The following is a 17,478-nucleotide window of genomic DNA, read 5'->3' as shown; positions in this document are numbered from 1 at the left end:
AGCCTAATTGTAAGGCCCTTTGAGTGCCTCTGGAGGGCCAGCAACAGGGCAGAGAGACCGAGGCCTTCCTAAGGACATCAGGAGAGCCCTGCTGGGTCAGACCAGGGGTCCATCCAGTCCAGCCTCCTGTCTCACACAGGGGCCAGCCAGTTCCTCTGCAGGCCTTCCTAAGGACATCAGGAGAGCCCTGCTGGGTCAGACCAGGGGTCCATCCAGTCCAGCCTCCTGTCTCACACAGGGGCCAGCCAGTTCCTCTGGAGGGCCAGCAACAGGGCAGAGAGACCGAGGCCTTCCTAAGGACACCAGGAGAGCCCTGCTGGGTCAGACCAGGGGTCCATCCAGTCCAGCCTCCTGTCTCACACAGGGGCCAGCCAGTTCCTCTGCAGGCCTTCCTAAGGACATCAGGAGAGCCCTGCTGGGTCAGACCAGGGGTCCATCCAGTCCAGCCTCCTGTCTCACACAGGGGCCAGCCAGTTCCTCTGGAGGGCCAGCAACAGGGCAGAGAGGCCGAGGCCTTCCTAAGGACATCAGGAGAGCCCTGCTGGGTCAGACCAGGGGTCCATCCAGTCCAGCCTCCTGTCTCACACAGGGGCCAGCCAGTTCCTCTGGAGGGCCAGCAACAGGGCAGGGAGGCCGAGGCCTTCCTAAGGACATCAGGAGAGCCCTGCTGGGTCAGATCAATGGCCAACCAGTTCTACCAGAGGGCCAAATCAGGACAGAGGGGCTAAGACCTTCCCATGAGGTTCCCTCCTGGCTCTGGGATTCATAGGTTTAGTGCCTCAGAATGTGCCGGTTCCCTTTCATCACTAGTTACTGATAAGTAAATAATCTACCATTATACAGAGTGCTGCTCAGTTTGCCTCAGGATCTGTCTAAATATTGTTTTCCTTCTAAAACATAGGTTTCATTTGCTTTGAATCCTATCAAACTACATACAGCAGGGATGGCCAACTTTCAGCTCTCCAGATATCCATGGACTACAATTCCCATGATCCTAGTCCATGGACATCTGGAGAGTCACAACTGGCTACAGTTGTAGAGCAAGGTGTGAATTCAGCAGTGCCTTAAAAACCAACAAGATTTTGGTGCATGAGCTTTCAAGAGTCAAAGGTATCTCCCTTCGTCAAGTACCAGTAAGAACAAAGGTCCCTGAGTCCTTATATCTGAAGTTGGGAGAGGTGTTCCAGAGAAGGGGTCAGGAACGCCGCCTGATTTCTCTGCCTCCAGGCATTCCCCCTGTGCTCTAGTCCAGGGGTAGTCAACCTGGGGTCCTCCAGATGTGCACGGACTACAATTCCCATGAGCCCCTGCCAGCAAACGCTGGCAGGGGCTCATGGGAATTGTAGTCCATGAACATCTGGAGGACCCCAGGTTGACTACCCCTGCTCTAGTCCAGCTGTGCTGTCCCTTTTGCATCCAAACTCCTTTCTTTGCCACACCCCTCTCGCCTTCATCTTGGGATTTCAGGATTTGTATCAGACAAAGGGATGGTTGAAAGCTCAGAAAAATCTTACTGGTCTTTAAGTTATATTCAGGACATTCTCTTCTCCTGCAGGCCCAGCATTTCTACGCGACCTGAAATCATTCTCAAACTATATATGCTAGCATTGGCTAGACTTTCTGCTTATGCAGGAATCCTCAGGGTTGCATGTTCACATTTCCAGGGGTTAACTCCCTCACTAAGGTACAAAGAACTGCACATCAGTAACCCAGCTGTCATATAGACCAGTGGGCCCCAACCTTTTTATCACTGGGGATTGGTCAACGCTTGACAATTTTACTGAGGCCCAGGGGGAAGGTAGTCTTTTGACGAACGACGTCGTTGCCGCCTGAGCCCCTGCTCCACTTGCTTTCCCGCTGGTGCCCCTGACTTCCCGCCACCTGCTGGGGGGCGCTGCCAGAAGCAGCTGCACAGTGCCAGGCCGAGGGGGAGCCCCAGCCATGGCGGCCGCCAGAGAGCACCAAAGGTGAGCCGGCGGCAGAGTGGCAGGGCAGCCCCCGAGGCAAAAACCAGGGAGGAGGACGGGGAGGAGCTGCGACCCGGTACCGGTCCCCGGACGGGGGTGGGGGGGTGGGTGGGTTGGGGACCGCTGTTATAGACCACCAATTTGTTTTAGCAAATCTATAAATGCATGAACACATGAAGCAGCTTTATAGAGAGCCAGTTCCTTCAGTCAGTTTTGTCTACTGGGACTAGTGGTGACTTTCTAGGGCAGGGGTAGTCAAACTGCGGCCCTCCAGATGTCCATGGACTACAATTCCCAGGAGCCCCTGCCAGCATTCGCTGGCAGGGGCTCCTGGGAATTGTAGTCCATGGACATCTGGAGGGCCGCAGTTTGACTACCCCTGTTCTAGGGTCTCAGGCTGAGATATTTCCCATCCCTTCCTGCCTGGTTCTTTGTTTGAGGATGCCGGGGATTGAACCTGGGACCTTCTGCATGTCGAACCAAAGCTCTTTACTGAGCCAAGGGTCCCTCCCTAATACATATGAACACAGGAAGCTGCTTATCTAAGTCAAATCATTGATCTATCAAGGTTAGGCTTTCCCATCCCCTCCTACCTGGTCCTCTTACCTGGAGATGCCGGGGATTGAACCTGGGACCTTCTGCCTGCCAAGCAAAGGTTCTGCCACTGAGCCAGGACCCCTCTCTAATAAATATGAACACAGGAAGCAGGTTCTACTAAGTCGGCTCATTGTTCTATCACCCCCTGCCTGGTCCTTTCAAGTGGTGATCTCGGGGATTGAACCGGGGACCTTCTGCATGCCAAGCGGATTCTCTACCACCGAGCCACTCACCAAAGTAATATTCAGAAAGCACGCAAAGGTGCCTTCCTAGCCCACGGAAAAGCCGGTCCATGAAGGTCAGTGTCATCGAATCACACTGGCCCCAACTCTTGAGGGTCTCAAGAGGAGATCTTTCCCATCACCTCCTGACTGGTCCTTCCAACAGGAGATGCCGGGGACTGAACCTGGGACCTTCCGCATGCCACGCAGAGGTTGTCCTACTGAGTGAGCCACTGAGCAATGCACTTGATACCCGTAGAGCTGGGGAGACCCATGCCAGCCTTGCATCCACTTGCTGCCAGCACATGCGTGTTTCTCTAGAACAAGGCCAGATGCTGAAACTTCCCTCCAGAGCCCTTTTTATCCCCCCGCCCCTTTTGACTGTGGACAAATAGCTCGGCTCTCCTTAATTAAAAGGGTGCCATATAGAGGATGGAGCCGAGTTCTCTCTTGCCCCAGAGGGATGGACCAGATCCAGAGGGATGAAATTTATTCAAAAGGAATTCTGTCTAAACATCCAGAAGACATTCCTGACAGTTAGAGAGGTTCCTCAGTGGAACAGGCTTCCTCGGGAGGTGGTGGGTTCTCCATCTTTGGAGGTTTTTAAGCAGAGGCTGGAGAGCCATCTGACAGAGAGGCTGATTCTGTGAAGGTTCAAGGGGGTGGCAGGTGACAGTGGATGAGCAAGAGGGTTGGGAATGTCCTGCATTGTGCAGGGGGTTGGACTAGATGGCCCAGGAGATCCCTTTCAACTCTGTGATTCTTGATTCTAAATTCTGTCTAAACATCCGGAAGAAGTTCCTGACAGTTAGAGCGGTGTCTCAGTGGAACAGGTTTCCTCGGGAGGTGGTGGGTTCTCCATCTTTGGGGATTTTTAAGCAGAGGCTGGATAGCCATCTGACGGAGAGGCTGATTCTGTGACGGCTCAAGGGGGTGGCAGGCGACAGTGGATGAGCGAGAGGGTTGTGAGTGTCCTGCACAGTGCATGGGGTTGGACTAGATGACCCAGGAGGTCCCTTCCAACTCTATGATTCTATGATTCTAATTCCGAACAAGCAGACTGACGTCAGTGCCCTCTCCGCCCGCTTCTCCCAGGTCGCCTTCCAACACTTCCAAGAGCTGGACGAGCACGTCAGCTACGTGGCCACCAAAGTCTGCCACCTGGGTGACCTTCTGGAAGGGGTGAACACGCCGCGGCAGCGGCTGGTGGAGGCCCACAAGCTCATGAAATACTTCAACGAGTTTCTCGACGGAGAGCTGAAGTCCGACGTTTTCACCAGCCCCGACAAGGTAAGAACATCTCCCCCTCTCCCCCCCCCCGCGTCATTAGGACTGAAAGCGATTGTGCAGCGTAAGCTGAGCTGTCCTAATTACGACCCTCCGCTGTAACTTTTTCCCACTCAGGCTCCCAAGTGAGCGATTTTGCTCAAGTTCCATTGTTCTCAAATGCAAATTGACTTTTTTATTTGCCTGCAGATTCAGCCGTTCTCAGCAGGGTGCAGCTGTCGTTTTTAAAAACATTTTTGCAGAATCGTAAGCGATTTGGAAGAATGCTGAGAGAGTAACTTTCTTTTTTTTTCTGGGCTCCTTTTGGAAATCTTGCGTGCGCGTGTGTTTCTTGCGGACCCCTTGGTTTAATTCTTCTCTTTGGCGTCTCGTCTGTGAGTCTTCGGAAGGCTGGTTTTGATGGTGCAGGGCAGTGTTTCCCAAACATTGGCTCGAGGGAACTGTTCATTCTCATTTCTCTTGGGCAAACAGCTCAAGCCAAAGTACTTTGTTAAAAGAAATGCTGCGGAGACACTTATCTCGCTCTCTTTTTCCAGTAGACAAGCCGGAGCGTGTCCAGAGGAGGGCAACAAAGATGGGGAGGGGTTTGGAGACCAAGAAATAGGAGGAAAGGTTGGGGGAGCTTGGTCTGTTTAGCCTGGAGAGGAGACGACTGAGAGGGGATCTGATAATCTTCAAGTATTTAAAAGGCTGCCATGTAGAGGATGGAGCAGAGTTGTTCTCTCTTGCCCCGGAGGGACAGACCAGAACCAATGGGATGAAATTAATTCCAAAGAAATTCCATCTGAACATCAGGAAGAAGTTCCTGACAGTTAGAGTGGGTTCTCAGTGGAACAGGCTTCCTCGGGAGGTGGTGGGTTCTCCATCTTTGGAGATTTTTAAGAAGAGGCTGGAGAGCCATCTGACGGAGAGGCTGATTCTGTGAAGGTTCAAGGGGGTGGCAGGTGACAGTGGATGAGCGAGAGGGTTGGGAGTGTCCTGCATAGTGCAAGAGGTTGGGCTAGTTGGAGAGCCAGTTTGGTGTCGTGGTTAGGAGTGCGGACTTCTAATCTGGCATGCCAGGTTGGATCCTGCACTTCCCCACATGCAGCCAGCTGGATGACCTTGGGCTAGTCACAGCACTGATAAAACTGTTCTGACTGGGCAGTGATATCAGGGCTCTCTCAGCCTCACCCACCCCACAGGGTGTCTGTTGTGGGGAGAGGAAGGGAAGGCGACTGTAAGCCGCTTTGAGCCTCCTTCGGGTAGGGAAAAGCGGCATATAAGAACCAACTCTTCTTCTTCTTCTAGATGACCCGGAGGTCCCTTCCAACTCTATGATTCTAACATTCCATGATTCTCTCTTTCTTATGAATAAGGTACCCCTGTTTGAAGCCAGGGTCCTGCTTTAAAGCCCTCGGGTTGACTTCCTGTCTCATAAGGTCTCCGCTGCTCAACAGCGTCAGCCCTGGTCACTATTCGGATTAATAGGATCCGTGTTACTCGGATCTCTTTTAGCTTTCAAGATTGTGCAGGCAGTTGGACCACGGGGGTTCACGTCCAGGCATTCTGAAAGAGTGTGCCCCCATCCTCTCCATTCTATCCAATGGGTCGGACTATCATAGAATCATAGAACCATAGAGTTGGAAGGGGCCATACAGGCCATAGAATCATAGAATCATAGAGTTGGAAGGGGCCATACAGGCCATAGAATCATAGAATCATAGAGTTGGAAGGGGCCATACAGGCCATAGAATCATAGAATCATAGAGTTGGAAGGGGCCATACAGGCCATAGAATCATAGAACCATAGAGTTGGAAGGGGCCATACAGGCCATAGAATCATAGAATCATAGAGTTGGAAGGGGCCATACAGGCCATAGAATCATAGAATCATAGAGTTGGAAGGGGCCGTACAGGCCATAGAATCATGGAATCATAGAGTTGGAAGGGGCCATACAGGCCATCTAGTCCAACCCCCTGCTCAACGCAGGATCATCCCAAAGCATCCTAAAGCTCCTCCATGGGATAGAATGGAGAGATGTGGGCAGGCATGCTTTTGCAGATATGTGAAGGTCTCTGAAGAAGTGTGCATGCACACAAAAGCTTATACCCAGAATTAAAATTGTGCTGTACTTAAAACTGAAAACTCAAACTTTCTTCTCCTGCTTCAGACCGACACGGCGACCCACCCTAATCTAGCTCTTCCCAACCACCCGTCTGTCTTTAAGATAAGGATTCGGCAGCCACCTGTCTAAATCTGATTTTCATTTCTCCTTACCAGAAATGCATAATTGCTCTTGTAATCAGTAAGACCAGGGGCCCCTCCCTGGGGACCTCAGGCTCTCCTCCTATTACACCCTTTCCCCTGCGGCGTCGGACAGGGGAGGGGCCGAACAGATGGGGCGGGGTTAGGGGAGGGTTAGTTGGTCATCGGACTTATAATGCTTTTAAGTTGGGGATGGTTTATACTTTAAATGTTGTAACCCACCGCAAGCCAGCTTGCTGGGAGCAGTGGGTAATAAATATAAATATAAATATAAATATAAATATAAATATAAATATAAATATAAATATAAATATAAATATAAATATAAATATAAATATAAATATAAATATAAATATAAATATAAATATAAATATAAATATAAATATAAATATAAATATAAATATAAATATAAATATAAATATAAATATAAATATAAATATAAATATAAATATAAATAATACACTTTGCTTATCATAAGGAAAAGAAGTCTTAAATAACAAACCAGTTCTGAGCCTCAGGGGAGGGCTGTATCTGTTCCACTTAATGTTTCTGGCAAAGGCTTGGAGGAGGAGCTGTTCTCATGGCTTAGGGCGACTATCCTGCCCCTGAGTGCCTCCTCCTCCAACCGGCTTGCCTGTCTGTCCAGCAGCCAGCCAATCGCCTTCCGTCCCTCACCCCTGACCACCCCTCCTCCTTCCACTTCCCTCCGAGGCTCGGAGGCTGCAGGTCCCTGCCGGGTGAGAGCCGCCCCTGCCAGGGATTTCCGTAACAGCTGCCTGCAGCTTTTCCAGGTCCTGGGAGGGAGGGGGAGCCCGTCCGCAGAGTTCTTCCACCCCAACCCCCCAATCTAGCGCCCCTCGTATTCCCTAATGCAACAGGCTTTTCCCCTATTATAAATATAATAAATATTTATTTGGCTTTTCACTCTTTATCTTCCTTACATATCCTGTCCTCCTTTAGTTAAATGAAAACAGAACATCTCAGATGTTCTGGGCTTTTAAAGGTAACCTGATGTGGTTCTTAATTCCACTCCACTATTGTCCATATCTGGCTGAACCGACATAATAGCAACCTTGTTAGCGTTTTCATACTCCGGATGCTAGAAAGTCTATAACAAATGATTTTTTTGAGGTCAAAGGAATATGTTTTTGTCTGTCGGTTTCCTTTCTTGCATGTTTGTTTTCTCTTGCCCGTTTGGTGGCTTCGCTGGGAGAAGTTGGGTAGAAACGTTTAAGCGTTCCTTGATAACGTTTCTTGTTATTCTTCCGAATTCCTTAAGAAGTGTCCTTGTCTCAGCATTTCCGTTTCATCCCATCCGCTTTGTTTCAAAACTCCGGGCCCAAAATTCTTTCTCCGTCCCTTCCTTCCAGCACATTTTGAAAAAAGAATTCTTCTAAAATACCCCCTGGTTAGCATTAAGAGCAGATACATTACCAAAGAGTTATTTTGTTAATTTATTCACAGAGTCTCCTGCTTAGAGGATAAATTTTTCCTGAAGAGTTTCTCTTTATTTCCTCAGCCTCGTAATTCCCATCCTTAATGGGTATTGTGTCTCCTTTTGTCTTAGAATTATCGCACGCTGGATAGACTTCATCCGGTTTCCAATTTATTAAACAGATGTTCAGCTCTCACATATGTGGGTCTCGTCACATTGTTAAGGTTCCTCTTTATATTGGTATGAGAGGAGGAAGAATTATCCTCTTAACCAGATTATTTCAACCTTTTACATTTATAGATAGCCTTTTTGTTTTGTTTCAAAACTCCACTCCCCACCCCTTGAAAATGACATGATCAATAAATCTCCGCAACATACCACAGTTTGCGTTTTTTACTTTAGACCCGGCCTGTTTTTCCGTTTTTCCGAATCGCTTGACGTTCTTAACCTGTTCGTTGATAAATGTTCCTCTCCTGAACCATTTCTTTGTTTGTTTCCCTCCTTATCTAGCTCCACGTCTTAATCCTCGTTTCTCCACGTCCCGGCTGCTTTAATCTTAAGATTATATAATCAGACTTCCTCATTATTGTAAGTTTTTTTTTGCATTTGCAAGATGGAAGAAGGAGACGAAGAATTGGTTTTTCTACACTGTCTTGTGCTATCTGAAGGAGTCTCAAAGCGGCTTACATTTGCCTTCCCTTCCTCTTCCCTCCACAGACCCCCTGCGAGGCTGGAGGGGCAGGGAGAGTTGTGAGAGAACTGCTCTGCAGGAACAGCTCTAAGAGAGCTGAGGCTGGGCCAAGGTCACCCAACTTGCTGGATGAGGAGGAGAGGGGAATCATACCCGGTTCTCCAGATTAGTGGCCGCCTCTCTTAACATAGACGATTTTGGCAGATCCCGCAATGAGCAGGAGGTTGGACTTTGGGGCCTGTATAGCCCCTTCCAACTTTGTGATTCTATGATTCTAACCCTACACCTATGACACGATCAGCTTACAGGTGGAGGATCCCAGTGGGGCTCAGTAGAGCCCTGTTCCCCTTCCTCCTTCCACCTGCTTACATTTATATAAAGTGTTTCCATTCCACCCTACTAAACTTTTTTACCATTGGGAATTTTCCTCCAGTGTCACCTGCCACCCCTTTGAGCCTTCACAGAAGCAGCCTCTCTGTCAGATGGTTCTCCAGCCTCTCTTTTAAAATCTCCAAAGATGGAGAACCCACCACCTCCCGAGGAAGCCTGTTCCACTGAGGAACCACTCTAACTGTCAGGAACCTCTTCCTGAAGTTTAGATGGAATTTAGAATCAGAATTGGAAGGGGCCTCCTGGGTCATCTAGTCCAACCCCCTGCACCATGCAGGACTCTCCCAACCCTCTCGCTCATCCACTGTCACCTGCCACCCCCTTGAACCTTCACAGAATCAGCCTCTCCGTCAGATGGCTCTCCAGCCTCTGCTTAAAAATCTCCAAAGATGGAGAACCCACCACCTCCCGAGGAAGCCTGTTCCACTGAGAAACCGCTCTAACTGTCAGGAACTTCTTCCAGATATTTAACCAAAAATTCTTTTGAATTAATTTCATCCCATTAGCTCTGTCCCGGTCCTCTGGGGCAACAGAAAACAACTCTCCCAAGCTGCGCTTGAGCGGACCAAAAGATCTGTCGGCATGATCAATTTAACCACCTGGCGACATATTTTATATTATTAGACGCTTCCGTTGTGGAACTGTGCTGTATGATGAATTGATTTCCAAATCTGTTTCCTTGTGAAAAGGCAGCAAAGACGTTCACCACTTCTTGCCAGCCTCCAAAAGCACGCCTCTAGGTGCCCCTGCATATCCCGGAGGACTTTCAATTGCCTCCTATTCGTGGCAGTTTCAGGAACCTGACCCTAGCTGTTTGTCAAGCTGCCCGGAAAGTCTTCTCGAGAGGGCAGCAAAACCGGTTCAGCCGCCTTTGCATGTGAAACTCACAACACGAGCGTGAAATGAGAGAACGTGCTGCTAGCCTGTCAGATTAGGTTGACTCATTCTGTATCATGGCCTGGAATCCCTTCTCCTTCTTGTTAGGATTTTGGTCGGATGTCAATTGAAGGCAGGCTTCCTTCTCCTTCTCCTTCTCCTTCTCCTTCTCCTTCTCCTTCTCCTTCTCCTTCTCCTTCTCCTTCTCCTTCTCCTTCTCCTTCTCCTTCTCCTTCTCCTTCTCCTCCTCCTCCTCTTCTTCTTCTCGTCCTCTTCCTCCTCCTCCTCCTCCTCCTCCTCCTCCTCCTCCTCCTCCTCTTCTTCTTCTTCTTCTTCTTCTTCTTCTTCAATTTGTTACCCGCCACTCCCAAGCAGGCTCATGGCGGGTTACAGGTGTCCAGTTAAAACTCCCATTAAAACCCCATTAAAATGGACAAGAAGATACCGATACAATAAAAACTGACAACCCAGCAATATTCTCAGCCAGGGTTTCAGGAAAACCTGGAGTTTCATGGCAGTCCAGGCAGGGTTTCTTGAATGGGTGGGAGTTAATTAATTAATTATATTTTAAATACATTAAACATTTGTAGGGTGATAGGACCATATCTGGCCATGTTGACATTCCTCCTCTCCCAAAATGGCCAATGGTGGGCCTGGAGGGGGAGGGGAAGGGGAGGGGCCCCAGGTGGGCGTGTCCACAGCTCTGCTTCCCACCCATATTCAGTCCAATTGCACCACTTCTGCGTTTTCTCAGAGCCTGGAGAATCTTTCAGGGGTTTCTTAACAGTTAAAAAGTTGAGAAAGGCTGGTTTAAAGTGTCCTTCCTGCAGGCAGAGAGAGAGAGAGAGAGAGAGAGAGAGGAAGGCTGTGGTTTTATGAGGAGTTAAGAACTTAGAAAATACTTAATTATCCATTGCTGAGTATTCCCTTTTGTCTTAACCTCATTGAGTGTGGCTGTATGGGTCCAAGTGTTGGACCAGAAATCTACTGGGTTAAAGGTGCCTTGGAAGCACAGAAGCCTTATGCAGTATCCTTGATCTTCTACGTTTCCCAGTTAAGGGGGGAAACGCTATTCAAACAAATAGCAAAGATGACCTGATTCCAGTGGTAACAGGAGAAAGAATTTTTACTTACAAAAATAGGAGCACATCTGACACGATATATTCACGCCGGTGCATTTAGCTTCTTGTGAACAGATTAACTTCTTGGCGGAGCATCAGGATAAGCACCAGGGAGAGGCCAGAATCTGTCACTCTCTCTCTGCAAAGGCAACAGTTCTTACAAATCATGGCTAGCTCTTGATTTTTTTTGCTCCGGTGTCTGTGTGTGATCAACTCCAAGGGTGGTTAGTGTGGAGGTCCATCGCTCACCGTAGACTATTGTGGATTTGGTTGATTATGGTTCTTTGGTTGAAGACAGGGCAGAGGTTTAAGCAACAAAGCTTCCAGGTTGCTCATCACCTTCAGGTACTTCAGGTTGCCACTATTTGGGGTTTTCAAAAATAAATGATAGGTTTTATGTCTGTGAAATGCAGATACTGGGGAAGAAAGTGATTCTCTGACCTACAAGAAAAAGAGGAGCTGGTTTTTTTTTGTATCCCATTCTTTATTACCTGAAGGAGTTTCAGAGCAGCTTACATTTTCCTTCCCTTCCTCGCCCCATAACAGATGCCCTGTGAGGCAGATGAGGCTGGGAGAGCTCTGAGAGAACTGTGACTGGCTCAAGGTCACCCGACTGGCTCCCTGTGGAGGAAGAGTAGGGAATCAAACCCGGTTCTCCAGATTAGAGGCCGCTGCTCTTTACCACTACCCCATGCTGGCTCTCGCCTTTTTAAAATCATAGAATCATAGAGTTGGAAGGGGCCATACAGGCCATCTAGTCCAACCCCCTGCTCAACGCAGGATCAGCCCAAAGCATCCAAGAAAAGTGTATATCCAACCTTTGCTTGAAGACTGCCAGTGAGGGGGAGCTCACCACCTCCTTAGGCAGCCTATTCCACTGCTGAACTACTCTGACTGTGAAAAACTTTTTCCTGATATCTAGCCTATATTGTTGTACTTGAAGTTTAAACCCATTACTGCGTGTCCTCTCCTCTGCAGCCAGCAGAAACAGCATCCTGCCCTCCTCCAAGTGACAACCTTTCAAATACTTAAAGAGGGCTATCATGTCCCCTCTCAACCTCCTTTTCTCCAGGCTGAACATTCCCAAGTCCCTCAGTCTTTCTTCATAGGGCTTGGTCCCTTGGTCCAAGCCAAATAATAAATTGTATTTTTTTATTGCCCTCTAGATTGAAGAGGCAGCGGACATTATCCAGAAGCTGCACTTGATAGCCCAGGAATTACCTTTTGACAGGTAAGGCTCACCTGAGAACTTTCTCTTGAGCAGATTGGGTGGGCAGAAGGGATTGTGTCTGAGCTTGGCTCTTGTGGCCTCTTCTTGCATGCCCAGGGAAATGCCGATCACCACTTTGGGGTCGGGAGGAGAATTTGGGATTGGGAGGCCAGGCGTTCTGGTTTCCTGGGAGTGAAATTGGGCATGAAATCGGGATCACTGCGGGCAGGGAGTTGTGAATTTCCTGGCTTCTGCAGGGGGTTGGACTAGATGACCCCGGAGGACCCTTCCAGCTCCATGATTCTATGATTTCTTTCTCTTTCCTCTGAGACTTCGAATTGCATTTGAAACAAAAGGGGAAGGCTTGACTGGAGCCACAGCCAATCTCCCCTTAAAGACTGTTCCCTGTATGCTGGGTTGAATTTGACCCTTTATTTCCTTTTTAGACATGTATATTTGGAACATCTAAACATGCATGTTAAAAAAAAATGCAGCCTGTGAAATGGACCTTGGCAAAGGGGGTTGAAATTATTATTATTTCAACTACATTTTTATTTCTTGGCCGCCCCTCACGAGCAAGAGTCTGGGGGCGGCTAACAGCGGTTAAAAGTTCATGCAAAAGAGAAAACCATCAGTTAAAAGGAGCAAAGAAAAACGTGCTCGGTCACTAAAGCCTGGGGACAGGTGGGTCCGAATTTCAACCCAGGCCTAGATGGTGGCAGGGTGGGTGGGTGAGATTTAGTTATCAATAGGTGCTAGCCTTGGCCCCCGCTGTATGCCTCCCCCTATCTTTTTTTTTTAAAATAGCAGAATTTTTATTTTATTTTCCAAAACTAAAGATAAAACAGCACGAATCGTATACAGTATTAATACAGAAAATGATAGGTTATGCTCTTCATTTCAATCCCCTTTTAGATTATTTTCTTAAGTAATTCAGATAAGGGCCCCATTGTTCTTGAAACACCTCTTCTGTTTTTCCATTAACTATCAGTGTCAGTTTGGCCATCTTAGCAAAATCTGCTAGTTTGTTCAACCGGTCTTCTATCGAAGGTAGTTCTTGCGTTTTCCATTTCTTGGGCAATTCTAGTCTTGCTGCCGTCGGCGCGTAGAAGAATAAACTTTGTGTGTGAGTTGGGAGGCACTGCGGAGGTATACTTAGTAACATAGATTCAGCTTTCATAGGAAATCTAAGACCCCCACATTTTCTGCACAATGGTGTGTATTTTTGCCCAGAACTTATAAACTTTTTCACATTTCCACCACATATGAAAAAAAAGAACCTAGTTTATCATCACATTTCCAGCATTTGTTATCACAATTTTTAGCAATTTTGGCAATCCCCCTATCTCAGGGGTAGTCAAACTGCGGCCCTCCAGATGTCCATGGACTACAATTCCCAGGAGCCCCCTGCCAGCAAATGCTGGCAGGGGCTCATGGGAATTGTAGTCCATGGACATCTGGAGGGCCGCAGTTTGACTACCCCTGCCCTATCTTATTAACCATTCTTTTTAAGAAAAAACTCTATTTTTCACTCTCCGTAGGAATCCCAGTCATTAGAAGAAGAAGAGGTGGTTCTTATATGCTGCTTTTCTCTACCTGAAGGAGTCTCAAAGCAGCTTACAAACACCTTTCCTTTCCTCCCGCACAATAGAAACCCTGTGAGGTAGATGGGGCTGAGAGAGCTCTGAGAGAACTGCTCTGAGAGAACTGTAGGAGAACTGGGACTAGCCCATGGTCACCCAGCTGGCTGTATGTGGAGGAATGGGGAATCGGCCAGCTTTCCAGATTAGAGCCCACCACTCTTAACCAGGACACCACGCTGGGTCTTTTGGCGAAGGCCAAAGTGGCCCAGTATGGTCCAGATACTTCTGACAGATTTTGCCGCTGGATCTAGCCTCAAAGAGTTCTGGGTTAGATCCGGTAGCAAAGTCCGTGGAAGGATTCTGTGGCGCAGACATTTCCCTGCCTTCCTCAGCAGATTGTTGTTTTGTTTTTGTAGTCCTCCCCCGCCCGAAACAATCCACTTTGGGGATCAGGGGACCCTCGTGGTACAGAGTGTGGCCACAGTGAGGGGAATTCAAACAGGCTGGACTGGAATTCGTTGATAAATTCTCATTCGGCAACTTCCCATTGCAATCTCCAGGAGAGCTCTGAGAAAACTGCTCTGTGAGGAGAGCTCCAAGAGAAATGTGACTAGCCGAAGGTCTGCACATGGAGGAATGGGGAATCCAACCCAGTCCTGCAGATTAGAGTCAGCCACACTGGCTGTATTTAATATGCGTGTTTTAATTCCTGGTGTTTTTTTGCCAACAGGTTTTCAGACGTGAAATCCAAAATAGCAAGTAAGTTGTCTGCTTTGCTGCCTGTGGTCTGTTGGTGCTGCTTGGAGGTGTTCCTGTTTCTCCAGGCCTCATTGGCTCTGTTTCTTTCCCTCCCACCACCCCCTTGCCCGTCACACCTTTTGCAGGTAAGTATCATGATCTCGAGTGCCAACTGATCCAGGAGTTCACAAGTGCTCAGCGAAGGAGCCAGATCTCCAGGATGAGAGAAGTGGCTGCTGTCTTGCTTCACTTTAAGGTAAGAATGGGGAAATTCTCAACCCTAGGTAGCTCAGTTCCATGCGGCCTGCAAAACGGAGCTATTCCGTCAGGCATTTGGTTGAGTTAAATCGAATCAGCACCATTTACTGGGGAGGGGAGGGGAAGGAGAGAGAGAGAAAGAGAGAGAGAGAGAGAGAGAGAGAAAGCACTCTGCCAATGAGGGCCAATCAGTTCAAATTACACTCTGCCAATGAGGGCCAATCAGTTCAAATTGCACTTTGCGAATGAGGGCCAATCAGTTTAAATTACATGCAAATAACACACTCTCTACCCCATTGGCCCACCCTGGGAGTGTGGCACTAATAGAGAGAGAGAGAGAGAGAGAGAGAGAGAGAGAGAGAGAGAGAGAGAGAGAGAGAACTCTGCCAATGAGTTCAATCAGTTTAAATAGCACTCTGCCAATGAGGGCCATTCAGCTCATATTGCATGCAGACACAGTTCTCTCAGAGCTGTTCTCCCAGCAGTTCTCTCTGATTATAAAAAGCCAGCTCTTCTTTTTCTTCTTTCACGGGGGCACACCGATGTCCAAAGCGCTCTTGGTTCTTTTTCTGGTGACCTTTGTTGGCAAAGCCCAGAGACAGAAGGAAGGACGTCCCGCACACTGCCCTTCTCCCAGGACCTTCTTTAGCAGCGATTCAGAAAAAAGTGGCTGAATCAGGTTTTCTTTCCTCCACAGGGCTATTCTCACTGCGTTGATGTGTATATAAAACAGTGCCAAGAGGTAAGCCGCTGGATTATTTCTAAAAGAAATCAGATGAGGGGCAGAGTGATTCCTAGAGCTACCCGCTTTCTCTCCTGGTAAATACAGGAATTCAAAAGTTGTGTTATAAAACAGTATTATAACTCAACTTTTGAGGTCCTGACTTTGTCTAGGTTCGGCTTCTGTTCCCTTTTCGGTTTTGCATCTCCTGTTAAATAGCCAAGACTGCTTTATTCTCTCTCTCCCCCCCCCCAATGCATACACCCCCCCCCCCACTCCTAGCAGTGAGACCTGTGGGTGTGGGATCTCCCTCCTCCACCAGGTTATGGGCCCGTCTCTTTGCAAGACATACTAATGTTGGAAACTCTCTCTTCCCAAATGCCTTAGGGAGCCTACTTGAGGAATGACATATTTGAAGACACAGCCGTCCTCTGCCAGACCGTGAACAAGCAAGTGGGAGACATATTTAGCAGCCCTGAGACTGTCATGGCCAAACTGATCCAGAGCATCTTTGAAGTCCGGCTTCAGGTGATACTTGCGAGAATTTAACACCTTACAGGAGAAGTGAGAGCCCGGTGGGTGGCCATGTTGGCCTGAAGGCGAAGCTCAGGGTTTGAGTCCCGGAGGGACGGACCAGAACCAATGGGATGAAATTAGTGCAAAAGGAATTCCGTCACAACATCCGGAAGAAGTTCCTGACAGGCAGAACGGTTCCTCAGTGGAACAGGCTTCCTCGGGAGGTGGTGGGTTCTCCATCTTTGGAGATTTTAAAACAGAGGCTGGAGAGCCATCTGACGGAGAGGCTGATTCCATGAAGGTTCAAGGGGGTGGCAGGTGACAGTGGGTGAGCGAGAGGGTTGGGAGTGTCCTGCCTAGTGCAGGGGGTTGGACTAGATGACCCAGGATGTCCCTTCCAACTCTAAGATTCTATGATTCTATTCTATGAGTCCATGGGCACCTGACGGAACCACAGCCCAAGCATTGGAGAAATAAACATTTGGCTTCGTTAAAACTGGATTTGAGGGAACGGAATTACACGCTTTGCAATGGCAGCTATCAGAGGAGGCCACATGTCTCGATAGCAGCCGGGGCCTTGCACGTCTATGTATGTTTTAAAACAGCTAGATAAAGGGTGCCCCCCCCAACCTGAAATGAACCATCTACAGATGTGTACCAGATGTCTATTTCTAATTGAGAGAAATAAGAGTAGATTTTGGCTGACCGCAAACGGGATTTTTCTTCCCAGAGCTATATAAGAGACCAGTTGGAAGAACATAAGAAATCCGACGCTGAGCAATATCTTCAGACCCTCTATGACCTCTACACAAGGTGGGTGCCGCACCCGTCTTTTCGGGGTGGGGGAGGTTATATGCACCTTATCAGCTTGCAGGCCCAGGGCCATTCCGCACCAGAATCTATGTGGCAAATTGGTGGCGGGTCCTGGGCATTTAAGATTGGGCTGTCCTCTTCCCTTAGGGTCGGGGCCTGTACTAGACTGGCATGACTTGACAGGTCCCCAGTGACATCATCCCAGTTTCCATCGGCCATCTGGTCCATCCACCGGGCTCGTGTGGGATATAAATGTAATTGTGTATCACCATTGATTGGTTTTGAGTTTTAGAATGTTATTTAATGGTTTTTTTAAATTGTTATTGTATGGACTGTATATCAAAATTGTGAACGGCTGCGAGCCAGCCTTGGGAGCAGCAGTCATACAAATCCAGTAGTTAATTAGTTAATTAATTAGTTAATTAATTAGTTAATTAATTAATTAATAACTTAAGCTTGGACATTGAAGAGGGAAACTTGGTCGGCTCAGTTGCTGGCAGAAGAGCCGATGGGGCAGGGTACAAAGAAATGCAGCAAGGAAAACCCCAGGGAAAGTGCCTTTTGCAAGATCTCCAGATGGCTCGGGGAATTTCCCGGCCCCTTCCTTTCCTGTTGGGAAATTTAGGGCAGGGGTAGTCAAACTGCGGCCCTCCAGATGTCCATGAACTACATTTCCCATGAGCTCATGGGAATTGTAGTCCATAGACATCTGGAGGGCCGCAGTTTGACTACCCCTGATTTAGGGTCTCTTAAGGGCTCCATGAAGCTGCCTTCAAGTGAATCAGAGTCAGTGTTGTCTGCTCAGG

General features: G+C 48.2%; 1 protein-coding gene across 2 annotated transcripts in view; it reads left to right on the top strand.

Moving 5' to 3' along the window:
• The window catches only part of EXOC5 (exocyst complex component 5), a 50,649-nt gene that overhangs the window by 11,365 nt on the left and 21,806 nt on the right, over positions 1-17,478 (top strand). For both annotated transcript variants that reach the window (XM_077323998.1, XM_077323999.1), the window contains 7 exons: positions 3,881-4,075; positions 12,000-12,064; positions 14,357-14,385; positions 14,511-14,620; positions 15,320-15,364; positions 15,731-15,871; positions 16,590-16,672. In XM_077323998.1, coding sequence (XP_077180113.1) covers positions 3,881-4,075; positions 12,000-12,064; positions 14,357-14,385; positions 14,511-14,620; positions 15,320-15,364; positions 15,731-15,871; positions 16,590-16,672 — 668 coding nt within the window. The remainder of the gene's footprint in view (positions 1-3,880; positions 4,076-11,999; positions 12,065-14,356; positions 14,386-14,510; positions 14,621-15,319; positions 15,365-15,730; positions 15,872-16,589; positions 16,673-17,478) is intronic.

This window comes from Paroedura picta, chromosome 2, assembly GCF_049243985.1.
Source record: "Paroedura picta isolate Pp20150507F chromosome 2, Ppicta_v3.0, whole genome shotgun sequence".
Lineage (NCBI taxonomy): Eukaryota > Metazoa > Chordata > Lepidosauria > Squamata > Gekkonidae > Paroedura > Paroedura picta.
Note: the sequence above shows the minus strand (reverse complement) of the source record. Positions and strands in the feature narration are given on the sequence as shown.